Below are 21668 nucleotides of genomic sequence, written 5' to 3'. Positions count from 1 at the left end.
TACATAAAACCGTGCTATGGCAATAAACGTTTTTCTTGTTCGTTTCAGTGGCGACGAGGGTGGGACGAAAGCGGTGCGTAAACTTCGTCCGTCATGACCGCCGCACCCATGGAAAAATACGCCAGCCCGCCGCAGTTCGACGAGACGAGCGACAAGTGACCCGCGTACCAGGCTCGGCTGGAAGCCTTCTTTGAGGGAAATGGCATCATGGAAGACAACAAGAAGCGGGCCCTGTTGGTGACTGCACTGTCCACCCACACTGTCGACGTACTGAGCAGACATTGTGCTCCGGATAAGGTGAATGAGCTTTGGTACCGAGTGATAGCCTTGCTTAAGCAGCACTTCTTGCCGCAACTGAACGAGATAGCACAGTCTTATAAGTTCTTCACCCGCAGTCAGTTGCCTGGCGAACTGGTCAAGGATTTTATCGTGGCTATTCGACAAATAGCAGACACCTGCAATTTTTGTGCTTCGTTGGACAGAATGCTACGAGATCGCATCGTGTGTGATCTGCACAACGTCGGAGTGCATCGGCAGCTACTCGCGAAGCCACAGCTGACGAGGAGCGAAGCGGAAGAAATTGCGATATCTATAGAAAAGGCCGAGGCTAACGCGCACGAGATAGTAAGCCTCACTGCTGAGGCAAGTGGGCAAGCGCTAGGAGGCCGGTCCTATCGCCCACGAAGCCGGCCACAGATTGTGTGCTACCGCTGTGGAGAAAAAAGGCACGGACCCGAGGATTGCCGCATCCGCTCGGCGTCATGCTTCAAGAGTAAACAACGGGGTCATATCGCTCGAGCCTGTTGCCGCCGTGAGAGTGAGTTCGGGGTAGTATCACCAGAACACCAAGTACACGCCTTGTCGCGGAGGAAAACACTGGCACGGACAATATTGTTGCGGGTTCGCGGCTATGCAGCTATGCGGGCGGTGCGAAGAAGAAGACGACGACGTTTTTGGGCTGTTCGAAATACACAACGGCTGCCATCTTGACTGCTGGAGTACTTTTCTACTCTAAAGTAGTAAATACATTCGCAACATTTTGGTGGAGGTGCTGGGTACGACGCAAGACGGAACTTCGAAGCGGACGTGTTCTCGACTGCCCGACCATGGCAACAGAAACCAATTCTGCCGCTCCTGTTTCAGCCGCGACTCCGGCGCAGCCTGTACAGCCGGTCGTATTGACGCAACCGCGCGACCCTGGCAACTTCTGCGGCACCGACCATGTTGACGTTGACGACTGGATTCCGAAGTTCGAGCGGTTTGCAGCAGTGTACCGGTGGGACCCTACGATGATGCTCGCCAACGTTGGCTTCTATCTCTGCGGAACAGCTGGCGCGTGGTTCGAGGCTCATGAAGCGGACATAACCAGCTGGGATACTTGCAAACAGAAGCTTCGTGACCTGTTTGGTAAGGCCGTCGGACGCCAGCGGGCCGCTTCTAAAGAACTCTCTGGTCGGGCACAAACTACGACCGAATCATATGTCACCTACATCCTTGACGTTCTCGCCCTTTGCCATCGTGCCGACCCCAACATGTCCGAGGAAGACAAAGTAAGCCATTTACTTAAAGGCATTGCAGATGATGCTTTTAACATACTGGTTTCCAAAGACTGTTCCACCATTGATGACATCATCAAAGAGTGCCGCCGATTCGAAGAGCTGAAGAGTCGCCGGGTCGCCAAGAATTTCTTGCGACTTCCGAACACGGCCGCTACGTCATCTTGCGAGGACCTTCAGCCGCCATGCAGTCAACCACATAACAACGAAAGTGTGGTTCGCATCGTTCGTAGAGAAATCGAGGCCGCGTCTCCGTCTTTTCTGACCCGCCCATCTGATGATCGACCAACGATCTCGTTGATCCAACAGGTCGTGAGAGAGGAGCTGGCAAACGTTGGGCTGCAGCCTGTGTGTTCGTTGACGGAACCTCGAGTCAGTACCATAGCGCCTTCTCCTGCACCAGAAAGATTCCGCCGCTATCGTGATCCTGCTCAGTGGAGGACACAGGACGACAAGCCTATATGTTTTCATTGTCATGGTGTAGGACACATCTCCCGCTACTGTCGTTTCCGCACGTATCCACCTCGGTCGTTTCCTGGCTATCGACGTGACGACAACCACCGGCCCCTGCAGTACAGCGCTCGTGACGATGGACCGTACAATGGCACTCCTGCGACACCAGTCCGCCGGTCCAGCCGTTCGCCGTCCCCGCATGACCGTCGCTCCAGGTCACCTCAGCACCGCCGCTATTCGTCGCCCCACCCTAGTGGACGCCCTTCTTCGGAAAACTGAGCAATGCAGCTCCCGGAGGTGACGCTGCATTGGACTCCCGACCTGAAAACCCTCTGCTGACCTTGACTACGGACAAGAACCTGCTTGATGTAGAAGTGGATGGCCTTCCTGTTACTGCCCTTATTGACACCGGCGCACATATTTCAATTCTGAGCTCTGACCTCCGTGCACGATTAAACAAGGTCCTTACGCCGCCAGAGTCCCTATTTGTACGTGTCGCTAGTGGAGCGACCCCGGCTGTGCTCGGAATGTGCACCGCGCGTGTGAGATTCGCCGACCGCCAGACGTCCGTTCTATTCCATGTTCTCGCTCACTGTCCACATGACGTCATCCTTGGACTCGATTTTTTGTCCGACCACTCCGCTGTAATTGACTGCTCAGCCGGCGTCGTGCAACTTGACTTGCCTGCGGCCACCGAAGAGTCGAAGATGGTACAGAACAAGCTTTCGTGCGCTGAGTTTGTTCGCCTCCCACCCCAAGCCCTAACTTGTGTCACAGTTGAACCGTATCCCAGTGTTCCGGATGGGGATTACGTGGTCTTTCCCTCTCCCGGTGTTTTATTGGCCCGCAACGTTTCCTCCCCGTACACCATATTAACTGTCACAGCGAACAAGACGTGCCTTCCTCTTCTGAACTTCGGACTCAGCCCTCAAATCCTACCACAAGGCATTGTTCTCGCCACTCTTTCACCGTCACACGAGTGCCAGATCTCATCAGTGTCACGTGAACTGGCCACAGTCGCCTCGCCGAACCCGCATAGCACCGACGCAGCCAAATCTACACGGCTCAACAATGTAACTAAGATGATTGCCTCAGACCTCTTGCCGTCTCAGGTCAAAGACCTCACTGATCTTCTCACGAGCTATTCGGACATATTTGACTTTGACGGTAGGCCCATAAGTCAAACATCGCAAGTCAAACATCGCATTAATACCGGTGATGCAGCTCCAATTCACAGGCGTCCCTATCGAGTGTCACCATCAGAACGCCAAGTTATCCAACAGGAGGTGAATAAGATGCTCACAAAAGGCATCATAGAGCCCTCATCGAGTCCGTGGGCGTCCCCTGTAGTCTTAGTTAAAAAGAAGGACAATACCTGGCGTTTCTGCGTGGACTATCGGCATTTAAACAAGGTCACCAAAAGGGATGTCTACCCGCTTCCTCGTATTGATGATGCCCTGGACTGCCTTCATGGCGCAACCTATTTTTCTTCGATAGACTTACGCTCCGGTTACTGGCAGATCGCCGTGGACGACCTCGACCGGGAGAAGACCGCCTTTGTAACGCCTGACGGTCTCTACCAATTCAAGGTAATGCCGTTTGGCTTGTGCAATGCGCCGGCAACGTTCGAGCGGATGATGGACACGCTTTTGCGCAGCTTTAAATGGTCTATCTGCCTGTGTTATCTGGACGACGTGATTGTGTTTGCCCCAACCTTTAAGTCTCACCTCGAGCGCCTTTCCTCAATTCTTTCAGTATTTCGAGAGGCTGGGCTCCAACTTAATTCCTCGAAATGCCATTTTGGGCATCGCCAAGTTACTATTCTAGGGCATCTCGTTGACTCCTCCGGCATCCGCCCCGATCCCGACAAAGTCCGAGCTGTCCTGGATTTTCCTGTACCGACTTGTGTCAAGGACGTTCGAAGTTTTGTGGGCCTATGCTCATATTTCCGACGATTTGTCAGAAACTTCGCAGAGGTCGCACGCCCCCTCACTGATCTTTTGAAGAAAGATGTACCATTTGAGTGGGGTCCTGATCAAGGCACGGCCTTTTCCCAGCTCATAACACTTCTGACCACGCCACCGATTCTCGCCCACTTCGACCCGTCTGCTCCAACCGAGGTCCGCACTGATGCTAGTGGCTACGGTATTGGCGCGGTTTTAGCCCAGCGTCAATCCGGTCACGATCGAGTTCTTGCGTATGCCAGCCGGCTCCTTTCTCCTGCCGAACGCAATTACTCTATTACGGAACGCGAGTGCCTGGCGCTTGTATGGGCAGTTGGTAAATTCCGCCCCTATTTATATGGCCGGCCTTTCACAGTTACCACTGACCATCACGCTCTATGCTGGCTTTCAGCCCTCAAAGATCCAACGGGGCGCCTTGCTCGTTGGGCTCTGCGCCTCCAGGAATTCACATACACAGTGGTTTACAAGTCTGGCCGTTTACACCAAGACGCCGACTGCCTCTCTCGGTAACCCGTTGACGCTCCAGATCTAGTAACCGACGACGCGTCCATCTGTATTTCCTCGCTCTCTGCTTTCGGCAACATGGGATGTGAGCAACGGCGTGACGCGTCCCTACGCGAGCTAATCGACCGCCTGAACACAGGTTGTACAGACAGTTCGCTTCGCATGTTCGTTGTCATAGACGGCATTTTATACCGCCGCAACATGCACCATGTGGGAAACGAACTACTACTCGTAATACCCACTCATTTGCACTCGACCGTACTTCAGCAACTACATGATGTACCAACGGCTGGCCACCTTGGTGTTGCCAGAACGTACGACCGTGTCCGCCGACGCTTTTTCTGGCCCGGCCTCTACCGTTCTGTACAACGTTATGTTAGGTCTTGTGAGTCGTGCCAACGCCGCAAAAGGCCAGCGGTACACCCCGCCGGGCTCCTTCAACCGATCGACGTACCTGCCGAGCCTTTCTATCGTGTCGGCCTCGACCTGCTGGGCCCTTTCCCTCTTTCTACCGACGGTAACAGGTGGGTCGCCGTCGCCATAGATTACTCGACCCGTTTCGCAATTACGAGACCTCTTCCAAGCAGCTGCGCTACAGATGTCGCCGACTTTTTGATTCAAGACGTCATCTTACATCATGGTGCTCCTCGTCAACTGGTCACCGATCGCGGTCGCTACTTTTTATCTAAGGTAATTGACGATCTACTTCGTTCTTGTGCAACCAAGCACAAGCTTACGACGGCCTACCATCCTCAAACAAACGGCCTCACAGAACGTCTGAATCGCACACTCACTGACATGCTCGCCATGTACGTGTCGACGGATCATCGTGACTGGGACATTGCGCTACCCTTTGTCACTTTCGCTTACAATAGCTCACGCCACGACACTGCTGGATATTCTCCCTTTTACCTTTTGTATGGAAGAGACCCGACATTGCCGTTCGACACGCTTGTACCCAACCCTACCGACCTGTCCACAGCATATGCTCGCCGCGCTATTAGCACCGCGGAGAAAGCCCGTCAGATTGCCCACCAGCGCCTTTCGGACTCGCAGCTCCGTCAGAAACGTAGCTATGACAGCCACCATCGGGACGTCCACTTTAGTCCAGGTGACCTCGTTCTTCTGTGGACTCCGTCGCGACATGTTGGTCTGGCTGAAAAGCTTCTACCCAAGTATTCCGGACCTTATCGTGTGCTACGGCAGGTAACTGATGTTACCTATGAAATAGCACCTCTAAACCCTTCGATACCTTCCACATCTTCCGACATCGTCCACGTCGCTCGCCTCAAGCCGTACATCTCGTCCAACACCTGCTAACAAGCGCCGGGTCGGCGCTTTTCGCCGCCGGAGGTCGATGTTGCGGGTTCGCGGCTATGCAGCTATGCGGGCGGTGCGAAGAAGAAGACGACGACGTTTTTGGGCTGTTCGAAATACACAACGGCTGCCATCTTGACTGCTGGAGTACTTTTCTACTCTAAAGTAGTAAATACATTCGCAACAATATGTTCGCGCTCGAGGCAGCGGACAATCACATCGGCCACGTCAGCATTACGCAACCCATCGTGCGCACCTTGGATTGTGGCGGGGTTCCAGTGAACATGCAGGTCGACACAGGCTCTCCGGTTTTGGTCATCCCGTGGCCCACATATGAGCGGAACAAAACAGTGTGGCCGAAGCTGCGTGGTTCGCCATTGAAACTCACCTGCTTCCTGGGACGACTTCCAGGGCAGGGACAACTTCAGCTCAAGGTTTCATGCGGAAAAAAGTTGACAGCTGGATCCTTGCAAGTCCTTGGTTGCTCCGGCCCAAACCTCTGCAGACGCGACCTGATTCAAGCGTTCCACATGCTCGAAGCACCGGTAATGAACGTGAACACGTCAGGTGAGCAACTGCCGTCACTCATTGCTGACAACGTTAACGTGGACCGGTTGCTAGCAGAATTCGCTGATGTGTTCGCGCCAGGTTTAGGGCTCATAAAAGGCCACCAGTACATTTCAAGATGCGAGAAAACATGGTGCCAAAATTTTGAAAAGCACGCAGTTCCATATGCTTTTTGGCCAAAGATCGACGCGAAACTGGACCACCTTTCAGGCACGGGTAATATTGTACCGGTGCCTCATGCGGAGTGGATGGCGCCAGTGGCACCAGTAGTGAAACGGAATGGCTGCATCCGCCTTTGCGGCGATTTTAGGTTAACGGTCAACAAAGCCTATCGCACTAAGCAATATGCGTTGCCACTGGTGGAGGATATCCTGGCTACATCAAATGGCGGTGAAGTTTTTACCACGATAGACTTGCGGGAGGCATACAACCAGCTTCCGTTGGACGAGGAAGCCATGCAACTCACAACCATAAACATGCGTAAGGGATTGTTCAGCTTTACTCGCCTGCCTTTTGGAGTGGCGTCCGCGCCGGCCGTGTTCCAACGGCGTATGGAGACCATTTTGCAGGGACTTCCGGGAATTCACGTCTACCTGGACCTCATCGTGGCAGAGAAACGCAATGACTGTACCACCCTGCACGAAGTATTCAAGCGTTTCCGGGAATAGGGCGTGCGCCTAAACGAAGACAAGTGCAAGTTCCGCCAACCAGAGGTGGATTTTTTGGGGCATCGAATCAGCACTCGAGGTCTTCAACCAAAGACGGAAAAAATAGACGCCATCCTTAAGTTCAGGCACCACGGAATCCCGCAGAATTAAGGTCCTACCTCGGCATGGTAACGTACTACCACAAGTTTCTGCCCACTGCATCGACCGCCATGGCACCTCTATATCAACTACTCCGGAATGAAGCTAAGTGGGAGTGGAGTACCGCTCAACAACAGTCATTCAGCAGTGTGAAAGACCTTCTGAAATCCGCAGACTTTCTGGCGCATTTTGACCCACACAAGCCGCTAGTCCTGGAATGCGATGCCTCCCCGGACGGAATCGGCGCAGTGCTTTCACACGATGTCGGGGGCAGGGTACTTCAGCCCATAGGGTTCCGCTCTCAGTTATATACTGGAACTGAGAAAAATTACTCGCTGCTGGAGCGTGAAGCCTTGGCACTTGTGTTTGGTGCGTCGAAATTCCGACAATACTTGCTCGGCAATACTTTCACATTGATGACGGACCATAAGCCGCTTGTTGGACTTTTTCACCCAGACAGGCCAGTGCCCGTGATGGCCGCTGCGCGAATCCAGCGATGGGCCCTCCTGCTGAGCGCATACAATCATGTCATCAAACACCAGTCCGGGAAAGACAACATTCCAGCCAATGCCCTCAGCCGACTCCCCACGTCAGCAACTTCCCAGCCAGAGACGCAGGAAGAAACTGTGGACGGTGAGTATGTCCTGCTCACGGAGAACCTCAATGATGGTGCCATGTCTGCGAAGCAACTGGGCACTCTCACGGAGCTTGATGATGATTTAGCAAAGGTGCAAAAATGGGTGCAGGAGGAATGGCCAAGAAATTTGGGGCCTAAGGACCAGCACTTGATGCCATACTTCAACCGGAAAGCTGAGATAACAGGGAGTTATGGGCTTCTCTACTGGGGCCATCGAGTGATCGTCCCTAAGAGTGCCCAAGCAGTAACGTTAGGTCTGCGGCTTGACACTCATCATGAAATTTGCTCAATGAAGCGGCTAGGGCACTCGTTAATGTGGTACCCCTGGATCGATAATGACATTGAGCACATGGTTAAGTCCTGTACCAGTTGAATCCAAGCTGCCCCTATACCCCCAAAGAAATCCCCTGTTGCGTGGCCAGAAACGGATGAGCGTTGGTCAAGGCTGCATATCAATTTTGCGGGGCCGATCGATGGTCACATGCTACCGATTGTGGTGGATTCACATAGTAAGTGGATAGAAGCGATACCCATGAAGAGTTCCACCCCACACGCCACCATAGAGGCTCTGCGCACCTTGTTCAGTACATTCGGGTTGCCTTGAACGCTGGTATCCGATAATGGCCCACAGTTTACGAGTTGGGAATTTAACACCTTCACGAAGGTGAATAACATACTACACCTCCGAATAGCACCGTATCACCCCCAGTCCAATGAGCTCGCGGAGCGGACTGTTCGTACTGTGAAGTATTCATTGAAGTATTCATTGAAGAAGAATGTACAAGGGTCACTGAAAACCCGCCTGGCTAGGATTTTGCACAGGTACCGCAGGACGCCGCAGGCCGGGGGCCGGACACCATCGCAACTCCTAATGGGCTACGATCTTCGCTCCAGGCTGGACAACACAGTGTCCATTTCGCCCTCACCAGTTGACCGTCCTCCCCTTGATGGGTGGCAGGCCGGGGAGCCTGTCTGGGTGAGGAACTTCGAGCGAGGCGAGCCGTGGACTCCAGCCAGCATTACATCGACAGATGGAGCCCGCCTGGTGAATGCCGATGGTCTGGATGGGGAAACCATTCGGCGCCACAGCGACCAGGTGAAGCCACGGCAGTTCGAGCACGACCAGGGAGAATCCGGTGACTATCGGTGCCTCGAAACTGCCGGCGGGGCCCTAGCAGGAGAAACACCGACGCGAGCGCCAACAAGGAGCGAGATCGCCGGGAGCCCCTCAACTCCAGCGTTGCGTCGCTCGGGCCGGCAACGCAAATGCTCCGACCGTTACTCACCATAAGGGGGGGGAGAATAATGTATCCGTGACGTCACGCCAGCCGAAGCCACCGTATCACCACTGCTGCTTCTCCTTCCCTTCCCCGTAACCCCTCTCGCACAATGCTACATTAACCCGCACTATGGCAATAAACGTTTGTCTTGGCCCAGCCAGGGTCCCGGCGTGTTCGTTTCATTCTGAATCCAGGAAATTTCCGCAACTGAGGGGGGGGGGGGATATTGCGCTGCACAAAAAAAACATCGCGAAAAACAAAATAGGACGGGAAGAAGGTCTCAATCAGAAGCGCCAACATCAGCGTTGCGGTCTTATAGTGGCTAGGAGTCGCCGAACATGCGAGGGTAGAGTTTTTCACTAGCGTGAGAGTCTCAAAGGATCAACACAAGCAGCAGAATCTATTTCAGTTAAAACAACTCGCGTATGTCTTCCTGGGACACACGTGAACGGACGGGACGGCGCAGCTGGCTGCCGCAAAAGTGCGGGTCAAAGCTTTGCTCACTACTAGATTCTTTCGACAGAAACGCCAAAACGCGTCTGGCTCCTTTTTATTGCGACATGGACAGTCCAGGCTATTTTTTTGCCGTTGCCATCTTCGCTGTCCTTCACCGTATATGTATACGTATATATATATATATATATATATATATATATATATATATATATATATATATATATATATATATATATATATATATATATATGAACACTCGGAGAAAAAAAGCAGCCTGCGCTCGCCGCCAAGCTCGTCGCGATGCGCGACGCTTGCTTATCTCTCACGCGTACTTTGCCCCAAGGATGGATACCTGTGCGTGCACGCTTATTCTTTGGTAGGAGAATCGTGTGCCTTCGGCTTTAACTGAAACGAAAGCGTTAGTTGCAGGGCCCACAAAGGTCACTTTAATCTTTGCACAGGCCCCTTTCTCGACAACAGCGCACTTTTCATACACAGCGAGGTATAACAACTGGGACACTTAATTGTTAGTTTGTACTCATCTGTACCTGTGATCACGTATCGTGCATCGTTTTTGTTTAAACAGGGCGTTACATGTCGAGCGGTAAACGTTGTTAGTTCGCTCTCATCCTGCGAGTATCGTTTTCGTGCGTCATTTGTGTGTGAGCAGCGCGCTGCACGTTTCGATCTGCTTGACGTTTTCAGCGTTACATTCCAAGTTGTTGCTGTCGCATTTATTGCTTTGCCCTTGCGGCGAAACTTTTTTTAATTTTTTACCTATTTACTGCCTTTAACCTACCGCTACGTGCCCCCCGGAGCTCATAGATCGCTATCGTGTCGCCACGACTACGGTTTCGTGCCCGGCGGTTGCGGCCAACGGTAGTTCATTTTACCATTCCCATGCGCTTGGCTGCCCATGTGCCTTCAAAACTAAGTCGTTTTATGCCATCTAGGATAGCATCTGCCGCAGTTCTGCCTGCGGAGTTTACGTAAAAGAGTGTTGCTTCGACTGGTTGAGCGCACACTTTCGGGGTTCTGTCAGTTACGTCGTCGCCATACATGATCGTGTCAAGAGCGACCGCTGTTTCGTCCACAGCGGTTGCGGCAACGACAATCACACACACTGTAGAAGACTGTGCGTGCGCCAGTCGCTCGCCTACTTCCGAAGCTTCAAGTACACTGCTCTCGGCCTTCATACTGCGGTTTACGTACTAAATTTCGTATCACCCACCGCGATTATAAAATGTGTTAGAGGCATTCGAATTGAGGCCCAATGAACATGCTAAAATTTGGCTGGCGAATTTCAAGAATTCGTATCTGCCGCAGTTTCGCATCACTGAGATTATACTGTACGTTTACATGAACGCCTCTTATACTCATTGATAATAAAATGGGGTAGGTTTGAAAAGCCTGGAACGGATTGAGCTGCTTTTTTGTCAATGCAGCCACATCACGCACAGAAATTTCGATTTCCGGAAGATTTTCATGACAACCGTACAACCGGAAAAAACAGTCAAAATCCGGGAACGTCCCGGCCAATCCGGGAGACCTGGCAGGTATGCCAATGCTTCGAACGCGCTGTCATTGTCTTCAATGGGTGAAGAGTATACAGGAACACATAGTGCAGAGAATGCCGGGTCAACCCTATCTTCACAAACCCGGAGCGTGCAGTGCTCTCTGTCCTCGTAATTCTCCAACAATTCACCAGGGACAGCATCACATAAGTACACCTCTCCATTTCTACAATCAACAGTGGCGCGGCACATTCAAAGGAAATCAATCCACAGGATTATGTTGTGTGTGCTTCTTGGAAGAATTCTAAACGCTGTGGCAAACACTCGATCACCCAGGGACACTTCTGCCGTACAGATACCAATGGGACACAGTGAGTTACCACCAACGCCACAGAATGTTGTCACTTTTTCCCAAAAAAACATCACCTTCTGTCCTAAACGGTGTTTAAAAGCAGCACTCATAATCGAAACAGAATCACCGTGTCCACCAAGGCTATCGTACGCACACAATCAACAAAAACTTGTACTTTGTTCTTGAGCATAAACACAGGTTGAGGTATTTCGTTTTGCAGCAAGTCACCAGCGACCTCACACCATTCAGCCACAGTGTTTAGCTTCCCTGGTGTGATGACGATAGGCGGCGTCATGACCATGAAGACCATAGGGATCGAGGCGCTAGAGGTGGCGTTGCACTTCGATCAGAGACAGGAGAGTGGTTGCACCAGTGTCCGTGCCAGAAGCTGTTACCGGGTCTTGAGTCATTGAGCCAGTGTCCTTGAAAGGTGGGGCAGCAGGTTTATCAGTTAAGCATGGCCACTGATCATGACGTGGAATGAGCGTACAATCACAACACCTTGATATGTGACCAGTCAGACCACAGCTGTAGCACACAGAAGCAGGAGAGGTCGTCGCCGTTCTTCGAAGTGTTCAAGCTTAAGCATACTGGCACGTCTTCGAGCGTTTGTTTAAGTCCGAGATTCAATGAAATCAGTTGTTGATGGGTGGTATGAGCATTCAGGATGAAAACGCTGAGGGTACTGTAATCGCTCGTAAAAAGCCGGACTTGCCTGCTGAATACGCCGAGGCCCTGCAACCTCCTCTGCGTTGACGAATCGATGTTCACAAAGCGTAAGCTGTGGGGCAGTGGTGTCCTGCAGGAAATAGAATGGAGACGTGGCAGCTGCCCGTTCACGTGTCATTTTTCCATGTCTGAGCAACTCTTCCCGAACAATCTGGTGGATGGTTGCCAAAAGGTCAACAGTTTAGGCCGCTTCTACCGTAGCTACAGAGGTGACATTCGACAGACCAGGACCACCGAGCTTCAGCACTATTCTGCGCTGCTTCAGGGTTTCGAACGTACGACCGTGTCGTACAACATCAGACACAGAAGTCGGGCTTTCTCTGCTAATAAGGAAGTAGGACACAACTTCTGCAATTCCCTTCAGCAAATGCCCCAGCTTGTCCTCTTCCGACATGCTGAAATCGCCTTCCCTACACAGCCTCAAAATCTCTGGTATACACAGTGCAGGTCTCACCGGGTAGCTCGGCTCTCTGTGCAAGACTCTCTTCAGCGCGCTTCTTTTTTGTAGCTGAGTTGCAGAAACACTCCTTGATTTCCTCAACAAAGCGTTCCCATGCTGTCAGAATATTTTCATGGTTCTCATACCAAACAAGGGCAACATCAGTGAGGTATAAAACCCCACGTGGCAGTTGGGAGGCAGCATCCAAATGTTGTAGTTGCTTACTCGTTTGTAATGCTTGAGTCATGCATCTACGTCGTCGTTGGCCTTCCCAGAGAAGGTTCCCGGCTATTTGTAGTACGGCCAAGAACTGCTGTGGGCTAGTTCCCGAGCTTTTGCTTCGTCAAACATAATGTGGGCCAAGGAAGGGGGCAGGCCGGCGAGGCGATGACTCCGGCGAAGTCCCAAGAGTAGCCGTCCCATCGTTGGTTGTTATACCCAGTACCTTCTACCACTTTGTTACGTCCTCAATAGGCGTTTAAGCGTTTATTGGTACAAGGTTCGAATGACGAGCCATACAGAATCAGTATTTGTTTGTTGGTTTCCTTAGATAAATGGCACATACACACTTTGGAGGATTGGCCAAGGATGCGACATTAAGACTGTTAAATGCCATTTTAGGTAAGGTATCCGATATGCAAAAGACATCTCCCCCTTCCACCCTCTTCGCTTCTTCCCCTTCTTAATCTGGCACATACACAGTGTAACAATATTAATGCAACATGTTTTTATTGATTTTGAAAGGCAATGTGCAGGAAAATAGGTGGGGAAAGTATAAAAAATATGAAGAATGTGTTTTTTTTTAAGCCGTCAAAAGTTTCCATTGCATGCTCTTTTCTTAAAGACAGCGCGATTACCAAATTTACTCGTGTAATGAAACCACTCGCATAATGAACTCGCCCCCCACTTTGGCCTTGAAAAAAAAACTTTTTGCCATGTACCTGTTCATTTTATTTTGGTATGATAGGCAGGGCCATTGGCTACAGAAACAATGTTAAATCAAGCCATTACATCACATAATAAGAGCGCAATAAAAGTCAAAACACAGTTTTGCAACCATACTAAAAAGTTGCGAGCGGCGCGAGCGCGGACGACGTCTATCAAAATTTAGAAATCGTGCCTTTTACGGCACAGCGCCATCTGTCGAATGCAGGAGAAAACCCTTTGCTGATAGTGCCACACAAGCACAGCGGCACAAAAACAAAGCGCTTAACCTTCAAACTGGTGCACGTGCGGCATGGAAACATGCCGCGCGCTCGTCATCTCGAAGCGCACCCATGGCACCGACAGCGTGTTCTGCACCCGCAACGTTTGTGCGCCGCCATCGGACGAAGCATTTTATTGAGATGGCAAATATATAGATTCTCTCAACTGCGTTTTGCCGATGTCGCGGTCACTCACCGTATATGTATACGTATCTATAAAAACTCAAGAAAGAAAAAAAGCCACCCGCGCTCGGCGCCCAGCTCGTCCGAATGCAACGACGCCATAAAGGAAGGAAAAACTAAGGAGAGGCCCTGACATCATATTCGTGAAGCCGCCGTATCGCAAACACCCGCACCGCCTCCTAGCGGAGAAGCAGATAAACACTTCACGATTTCCGCTGCCCATCGGCCTTGGAAGTGGCGCCGGCAGCGAGTCGATTCGTGAACGCTGCTCCTATTGCATGTTTTTTAAGCTGCGGAACGCCCAGTTGTGTATACTAGGTGCGAATCGCGTGCACTGCTGGAAGTACCTGGTGTCACTTTTCACGTACGTTCGCTTCACTGCCAATCAATAATGCATAGTATTTGTATGCGGAGCTGTCGACTGTACGCTACGTTGGTTCGTACTCATTGTGTCAACTGAGAGCACACGCGAACTTTTGTTTTTGGTGTTTAGGCATCATAACGCGTTTTTGGAATTCGTGTCATTCATACGGAAGGACATTAAACTTTTATTGTCATCGGACTAAGTGTGTATATATTGCGCCGTGTACACTCGCTGCGTGTTAGTTGTGTGTGCCCTGAAATTACACGCTCCACGTGCACGATCGCATATACAATACAGTGGTGTCTTCTCTTGGACGTAAAGTTTCGTCGAGTACTAGGTTGGCATTGCACGAATAGCTATGAAGCAAGCTCTTAAAATCGTGCATTGCCACACTGACCCCATATACAAGCAAAGAACTCACGTTGTTGGATTTCCCAACGTACGACATACATCGGAAAATCTGGCTATGAGAAAGGAAAAAAAAAGGCCTTACAGTGAGCAAAACGCGCAAGTCACTGCCAGGTGGGTTCGAACTAATACGATGATGGAGGGCCTGAATGATTTTGATTACGGCACGTACTGGTGCTTTCTGTGCTTTTGCACAAAACTCGCCGAAATATTTGAGCACGCCGCGCTCGGGCCTGCCACGCATGAACAGTCCGAGAAACGTGTGCTTGCAACATTTTACTGCATGCAAACCACACAATATGCATTAAATTCACACCAGGTCTACATGTTCGCACTGAAGCGAACGAGCACGGAAAGCATGCCGCGGAGCGTCTGCTGTTTTGTTTGCCCCATACGGGCTTGTTTGCCCCATAAATTTGACGTCACTTCTCCCACACTTCTCGCAATGTATTAGGATATGATAGGGCCTCTCCTTAGTATTTCCTTCCTCCATGGCCATCACGCGCTTATCTCCCACGCGTACTTTGCCCCACGGATGGGGGAGGGTCAGATGGTTGTGCGCGCGTGCTGATCCTTTGGTGGGAAGAGTCGCGTGCCTTCAGGTTTGACCGGAACGAATGCATTTAGTCACCCGGCGCAAGATCACTTTGCTCGCGGGAGAGCTTGCGTGAAGAGCCTGCTTTTAAAACACAGCAAAGTAATAACTGGGACACTTGTTTGAACTCATTTGTACCAGTGTAACGTTTAGTGCATCATTTTTGTTTAAACAGTGCGTTACGTGTCAAGCTGTAAACATTGTTAACTGGCTTTCGTCTTGTGTGTGTTGTTTTCGTGCATCATGTGTGCGTGAACAGCGCACTACACTTTTCGATCTGCTAGCCTTTCTCAGTGTTACAATCTAAGTTATTGCTATCACATTCATTGTTTCGCCCTTGCGGCGAAACTGACTTTGTTGTCGCGCTTGTCGTTGTAAATTTACCGTATTTACTCACATAGTTTGTGCCATCACATAATTTGCACACTCCTAATGTTTTGTCAGCTTTGTGCAAAGAAATATTTACACGCATATTTCGCGCTCCCCGACCCCGCCGAGCCAGCTCCCCGGTGCGCACACGAAGACACTGTGGACCTTTAGATTTTTTGGATGGGTGCACTCAGCTGATCAGGCGAGCGCAGACAAACAGGCTGCGAGTGCGAAGTTACTTCTTCCGAAGACTTCCCCCAGTTAGGGTCCCTAGAATACCGTGCACGAACATTCAAACCTGTTGCACGGTCACCGGAACTGCACGAGCGTTCGTCCCCCCCATCTCTCTTCATCTCTACCACTATGTGAATGCACGCTCACGTCTCGGCACGGATTACTTTTGGCACCGAAGGAATGAGAGGGCCCGTTAGACCGGTCGTGCTAACTGGTCCCCTCGTTACCTGCGTGTGCGTTGCAACGCACGCTTGGTTCGGAAGTTTAGGTTTCGCCATCCGTCCTTTTCACATTTTAGATGGGAAGCAGCTCTTTGACAAGCCTGTGTAATGCTGTCCCTCCGCACTGAGACGGTGCCAAGTAGGCCACGCCTTCCCTCGCAGTGCACACCCATGACGCCATCTTTTCCCTAGTTTGTCGACGCTCCCCGCGTGTCATCTTTCTTGTTTCACCCTCTCCAAGCTTGCATAGCTCGAGCCCACTCGACACGTCGGCGTCATCTCCTCACCCGCGCCACCTCTCTCTATCTGTCGGCGACAAGAAACCACTCGCGCGCTGTCGTCTAGCCCAGTTGTGGTCCCACAGCGCCGGCAATGTGGACAGCGCATTGCTGCTTGCCACACGACCACGCCGGTGGGAGGGACGCTGCCGGGGCATGCTTCCAGCTAGTGTGTGCATACCTTTCCCGGCCGTCGCCGGCGTTGCGGGTTAGCAAAGCCGGTCGCCTTACCAAGTGGCAATGTCGCGCCTGGAACACTGAGAACGCGCTAGCTAGGAAAGCCGAACGCAAGCTTCTGCAGTAGAAGACCAACGACACCAACGAGGTGAGAGTCAAGAACGCCGATCGCATTCGAGAATAGAGACGGTGCGCGGGTAAAACTGACGAGACGAGAGTTGAGGAAGCCAAGCGGAAACGTCTTCAACGCATCCTTCCTCCCATGTCCTTGCATTTCAAACAAACGTTTACTCCAGTAAACACTACACCGAGTTTCACTTCAATCGGTTCTTCCAGCACCCGTGTCGATGCCCGTTTCAACCAACCAAGTCAATGCCGTGTGCACCGCCGCTGCTTAGCATCCCATCAGGGTTCCCTTAGGGGAGATGATCCATAGTTTTTTACTGTTCTCTTGCGATTGGCGACGGCTACTTCAGGGCAAAATTCAAGCTCGCTGTTGTGAAGTTTGCCAAAGTAAATGGGAATCGTTCCACCGCCAACCACTTCAGCGTGAAGTTGTTGCACATGTGACAATCGGCGCGATCGGTTTTAAAGAAAGAGAGTGCGCGCTTGCTGAAAAAAGGTTTCTGCTGTTAAAAAATGACTTTTCCATCATATGCGAACGCTAGGTCCTTCTGTATCGTCGTGTCCTGGGACCTCGTTTCTCCCAGCATAGTCGAGAAGAGTTTAAAAAAATGGGACATTCTAACCCGCTGGACAGAAACGATGGCGATGCCCTTTGGGAGGGCAGTGGCAGCGGCCGGGACGATGATTCTCAATCTGACCTCAGGGTCAGCGATTCCAATTAGACCGTGTGTGATCGGGCCTGAATGGTTAAAGTACGTGACGATAAACAAGTACATTTTGTTCGTGCTCCAATTTATTTTATTCACTTTAATGAATATATTTTGAGCATTAGGACTACTGCACATTATGTTCTATGCATTTGCGAAGTCCCCACGTATTTGCGCACCCCCTTCCCGGAGCCCCAGAATTGCGAAAAAAAGTGCCCAAAGTATGGAACTGGATACGTTGCGTTGCAGATTTCTAGTTGCCTGCATGCATTTAATTTTGTATACTGGTTTCATTCATTTCTATTTAATAAACGAAACATTAACTAGCTACAAGGCTGGTGGTGTAGCTAGTGCGGCTGAATGACAACCGAGTTGCTGGACGTAACTTTGGCGTTTATGTTGGCGATTTCCTTGAGGGAGAAAACAAAAAAGAACTTTGGGCTACAGAAAATATTTGTAGCACATTTCACAGCCCAAACAAGCAAAGCGGCCACGCAAAATTTTCGCTGCTGTAACTCCAGTGACTTTTCTTTCCCATGTAATGAACCCTCCTCCCAAACTGGCATAAACTTTTCAGAAAAAAAAAAAAAAAGAAGGTAAGCGTTTAACGCGAGTAAATATGATATATATTATGATTTAAAAGTATTATTAACATAAGTTTCGGCAGTCTCTTTTATAAATAAGCATGCTGAGAAATTAATGCGGAATGTTTACTGCTCTCTCATAGGCGCTTTTTGGAATAAAGGCCTGCAAACTAACAACAAAACAATTTTTAGGCAATTTTCAGAATAAATTGTTGAAAAATCTAGACTACCCAGAGATTCGAAATATAATTGAAGGTAAGCGCTAGTACATCTGTATTCAGCTAAAGAAATTCAGGGTACGTTGCTTTAATGTATTTTGTGAAATTCATTCTTAAGTTCAAAAAAAGAAAAACACCAGAGCAAGTAGGCGTGGCCCTCCACCTCTTCGTAATTATGGATTTACTGTGCTTCAAAAAAAATTTTTTACAGCAATAGCGATTGCTCATCTTTTCTTTCCATTGATGAGGTAACAATTTATGAAGTTTTGAAATTCAAGAGGTCAAACAGCGAATCAATGTGATTGTAGTCTTTATGGCCCCTCAAAAATTGTCGCCTGTGCAAACTCTCCATTCCGCCAACCAGAACCACCTTCAGTTGTACAGTCGAATCTCGATAATTCGAACTCGAAAGGGCCTGAAAATTTGTTCACATTAAAAGAAGTTCAAATTAATGAAAGCTAAATGAACGGAGGGCTCACCATGCAGTGGCGCATGTGCATTGAGCTAACACACCAGGGGGAAGTTTCAGAAGACTTACCTTTATTCACAAATCACAGGACATCCGTCATTAATTGAAGTAATCGATGATGCGCGTCTGCACACGTTTGACTTGCAGCGAGTCAATCAGTTTTGTACACAGCTTGCAAAGCATTTCTACTTCGACTTCAACATTCTCCTGGCAAGAGAAGTTGCGCACGGCGATGTCCTGCACCGACACTTTCTAAAGACGACGACAACGACTGCGTCTCCACTACTACCCTCTGGCCAGCACGTGACGAGAAAGGAGGAGCATGTCCATGCGGAGAGAAGCAGATCGGCATTTGAGAGAGAACCAAGACTCCACGGCAGCTTCTTTTTTTTCCCTCTCTTCACGCACGTCATTGAAAGGAGAAGGGTCTACGCGGCAGGGATGGGAAAAGGAAAAGCGTGGCACCGACGCGTGAGAGAGTGCCAACACTCCTAGCTCAAACACTCCGCGGCAGCTTTTTTTTTTTCTTTCCTCTTTCTCTTTGCACGCGGCGTTCAAGAAGAAGGGACATCACGTGGCAGAGACGGAAAAGGGAGAAGCTTGGCACAGGCGCGTCACAGATCGGCATTCAAGAGAGAGCAAACATTTCACCGCAGGAGATTGTATTTGTAATGTGGTGTATCAGCTACTGTTATAGTGTGGAAGATACTGTCAGCCAAACATATCGTTGTATATATGAGAGGCTTAAGGAACATTTGTACAATGTGGATCATTATAACAAGGATGGCCGTCCGTTCACTGCAGCACATGTGGCCGCAGGCCAAGTTTTCAGATTGTACTATTGTTGCAACATGCAGGGATCGTACCACACGCGAGATTATAGAAGCAGAAAAGATATGTTCATGAAAAGATGCTTGTGTTAGCACCCCTTCTGTCGCGCTCACCGATAAGAAAAGTTGTTCCTTTGCTTGGCGGTGTGATGTACTTATGCATTATCATTGTGTTTCGTGCATGACTGGTGCGACTAGTGCAACTGGTGACAATAATAGCGAAGACTTTCGCAAGAAATAAACTGTTGGCAGTTCAGCGCTCTGTCTTGTCTCGTCTATCCCCTTCTGTCGTTTGCAACGCTGAGCCCTTTTTATCATGTTATACCAACACACAAAATCCTACCGTCTCTTATTTTTCGTTTAACGAGTTTGGAGTGTCCCCTCATGTAAAGCAATAATATTTTGTTCGACATTGGGTTTCATTACCAGCAAACGTGGGTGTCAGTTAAAAAGCTGTTCAAGATCTAAAAACTGGATGTGGTTGTCCTTGGTCAGTTTATGGGTGAAGGTTAAACCTTGCGCCTCAGGTGCGACGATGTTGGTAACAACACTGTCAAGGTCACTACTAGAAGATTTGTTTAAAATAACTAAAAAACCACCTACAGAGTGGAAATTGACTTTTTGCCAGCCGCTTTGTACTTTACTTTTCTTTTTTTCTTTATGCTTAGCTGTTTACTGAAATGTATCCTCACTACCTAGTGTAATACCTTTTGGCCCTGATGGTACAATGAAGAAATAAAAATAAATAGATCAACAGTGCCAGCACATCATCAGGAACATATAAACAACAAAGCTCTACAAGAGACTTCCTTCGCTGCAAATTGTATGCCCCTAGAATTTAAGCGTGGCTATGCCTCTGGCATAATAATGTGTGGTTTATGAATAGCGACTACACAATTTGAAAGCCAGGTGGAGTAACCAAGCAATTGAATATTTCACATTTTCTAATATATTTTAGTTGCATTTGGTTTTGTGAAACAAAAGCAGCGATGGCTTTGATGCGGCTGTAATACAAGTAAGTGCCAACCACCCTGCCCCTGTGAAGCCCTAGCCCCGCCATCTTATCACGCGTATTGAACAGACACACCCTTTTCCGGCAATCGATTAAAAAGACGTCATACAATAACAAGAGCATTCGATGATTATGTGTAATAGTGCCGGAGTGCAGCTCTAGACGGTACGAACTCTCAGTTCACCTTTCTTAATGCATTCCATCCAATAAGCACATCAGGAAGCACAGCTGGAAGTGTGCACTAAAGAAGCAGGCTCACATGGGGTGTTTCTGGAGGCCTGTGTCGCCATCTTGGAAGATGTCTGCTGCGTCAGAACCTCCCCGGTCATGGTGGTGTCCATCTTGGTCAACGGAGCCTGCACGTTCAAAGAGCAATTGCTGTCTATCAGTGAAGTCATTAGGGGGGGGGGGGGGGTGACTGTGGCTATGAGTTCATGTATTAGCCAGATGTCAGTCCCACCAGGAAAACATGTTGGTGAGGCATGCAGACAGCCAAAAACATAGCAGCTATTAAGGCTTCTCCCAGCCTCTATTAAGACCACTCAAACATGGAATGCATTATTTTTACATTTTAACACCTAGGAATTCCTGTCAGCTGTCACTTCATTTCACTATTCTTGGGCAGACACCCTCCATGCTACACAACGTTGAACTTCAAGGCTGCCTTCTTCTGGCAATTTAGCCAATACAGCCCTGGCATAAACTTAAGAAAAATAAATAAGCACCAATGTTCATTCCGCTCCAAAATATTAAAACTTCCCGTTGAATCTTTAAAACTTTCTTTGATTTGATTTCTGGGGTTTAAGTCCCCGAAACCACCATATGATTACGAAAGACACCGTGGTGGAGGGCTCCGGAAATTTTGACCCCCTGGGGTTCTTTTAACGTGCACCCAAATCCAAGTACACGGGCCTACAACATTTCCGCCTTCATCGGAAATGCAGCCGCCACAGCGGGAATTTGATCCAGTGACCTGCGGGTCAGCAGCTGAGTACTTTAGACACTAGACCACCGTGGCGGGGCACCTCAAAATTTTCAAAGAACTATTATTTCCTCAATGCATGTAAACTGATTGAGTGGCTCTTGTCTTATTTCTCTGAACAGCCTCACGGGC

General features: G+C 49.7%; 1 protein-coding gene across 2 annotated transcripts in view; it reads right to left on the bottom strand.

Annotated features, from left to right (window-relative positions):
* LOC119163054 (uncharacterized) overlaps positions 1–21668 on the bottom strand; it is a 149105-nt gene that overhangs the window by 82547 nt on the left and 44890 nt on the right. For both annotated transcript variants that reach the window (XM_037414988.2, XM_075874304.1), the window contains exon 7: positions 20814–20910. In XM_037414988.2, the coding sequence (XP_037270885.2) occupies positions 20814–20910 (97 nt within the window). The remainder of the gene's footprint in view (positions 1–20813; positions 20911–21668) is intronic.

Source organism: Rhipicephalus microplus, chromosome 9 (genome assembly GCF_043290135.1).
Source record: "Rhipicephalus microplus isolate Deutch F79 chromosome 9, USDA_Rmic, whole genome shotgun sequence".
NCBI classification, from domain to species: domain Eukaryota; kingdom Metazoa; phylum Arthropoda; class Arachnida; order Ixodida; family Ixodidae; genus Rhipicephalus; species Rhipicephalus microplus.
This window is presented reverse-complemented; position numbering and strand designations above follow the sequence as displayed.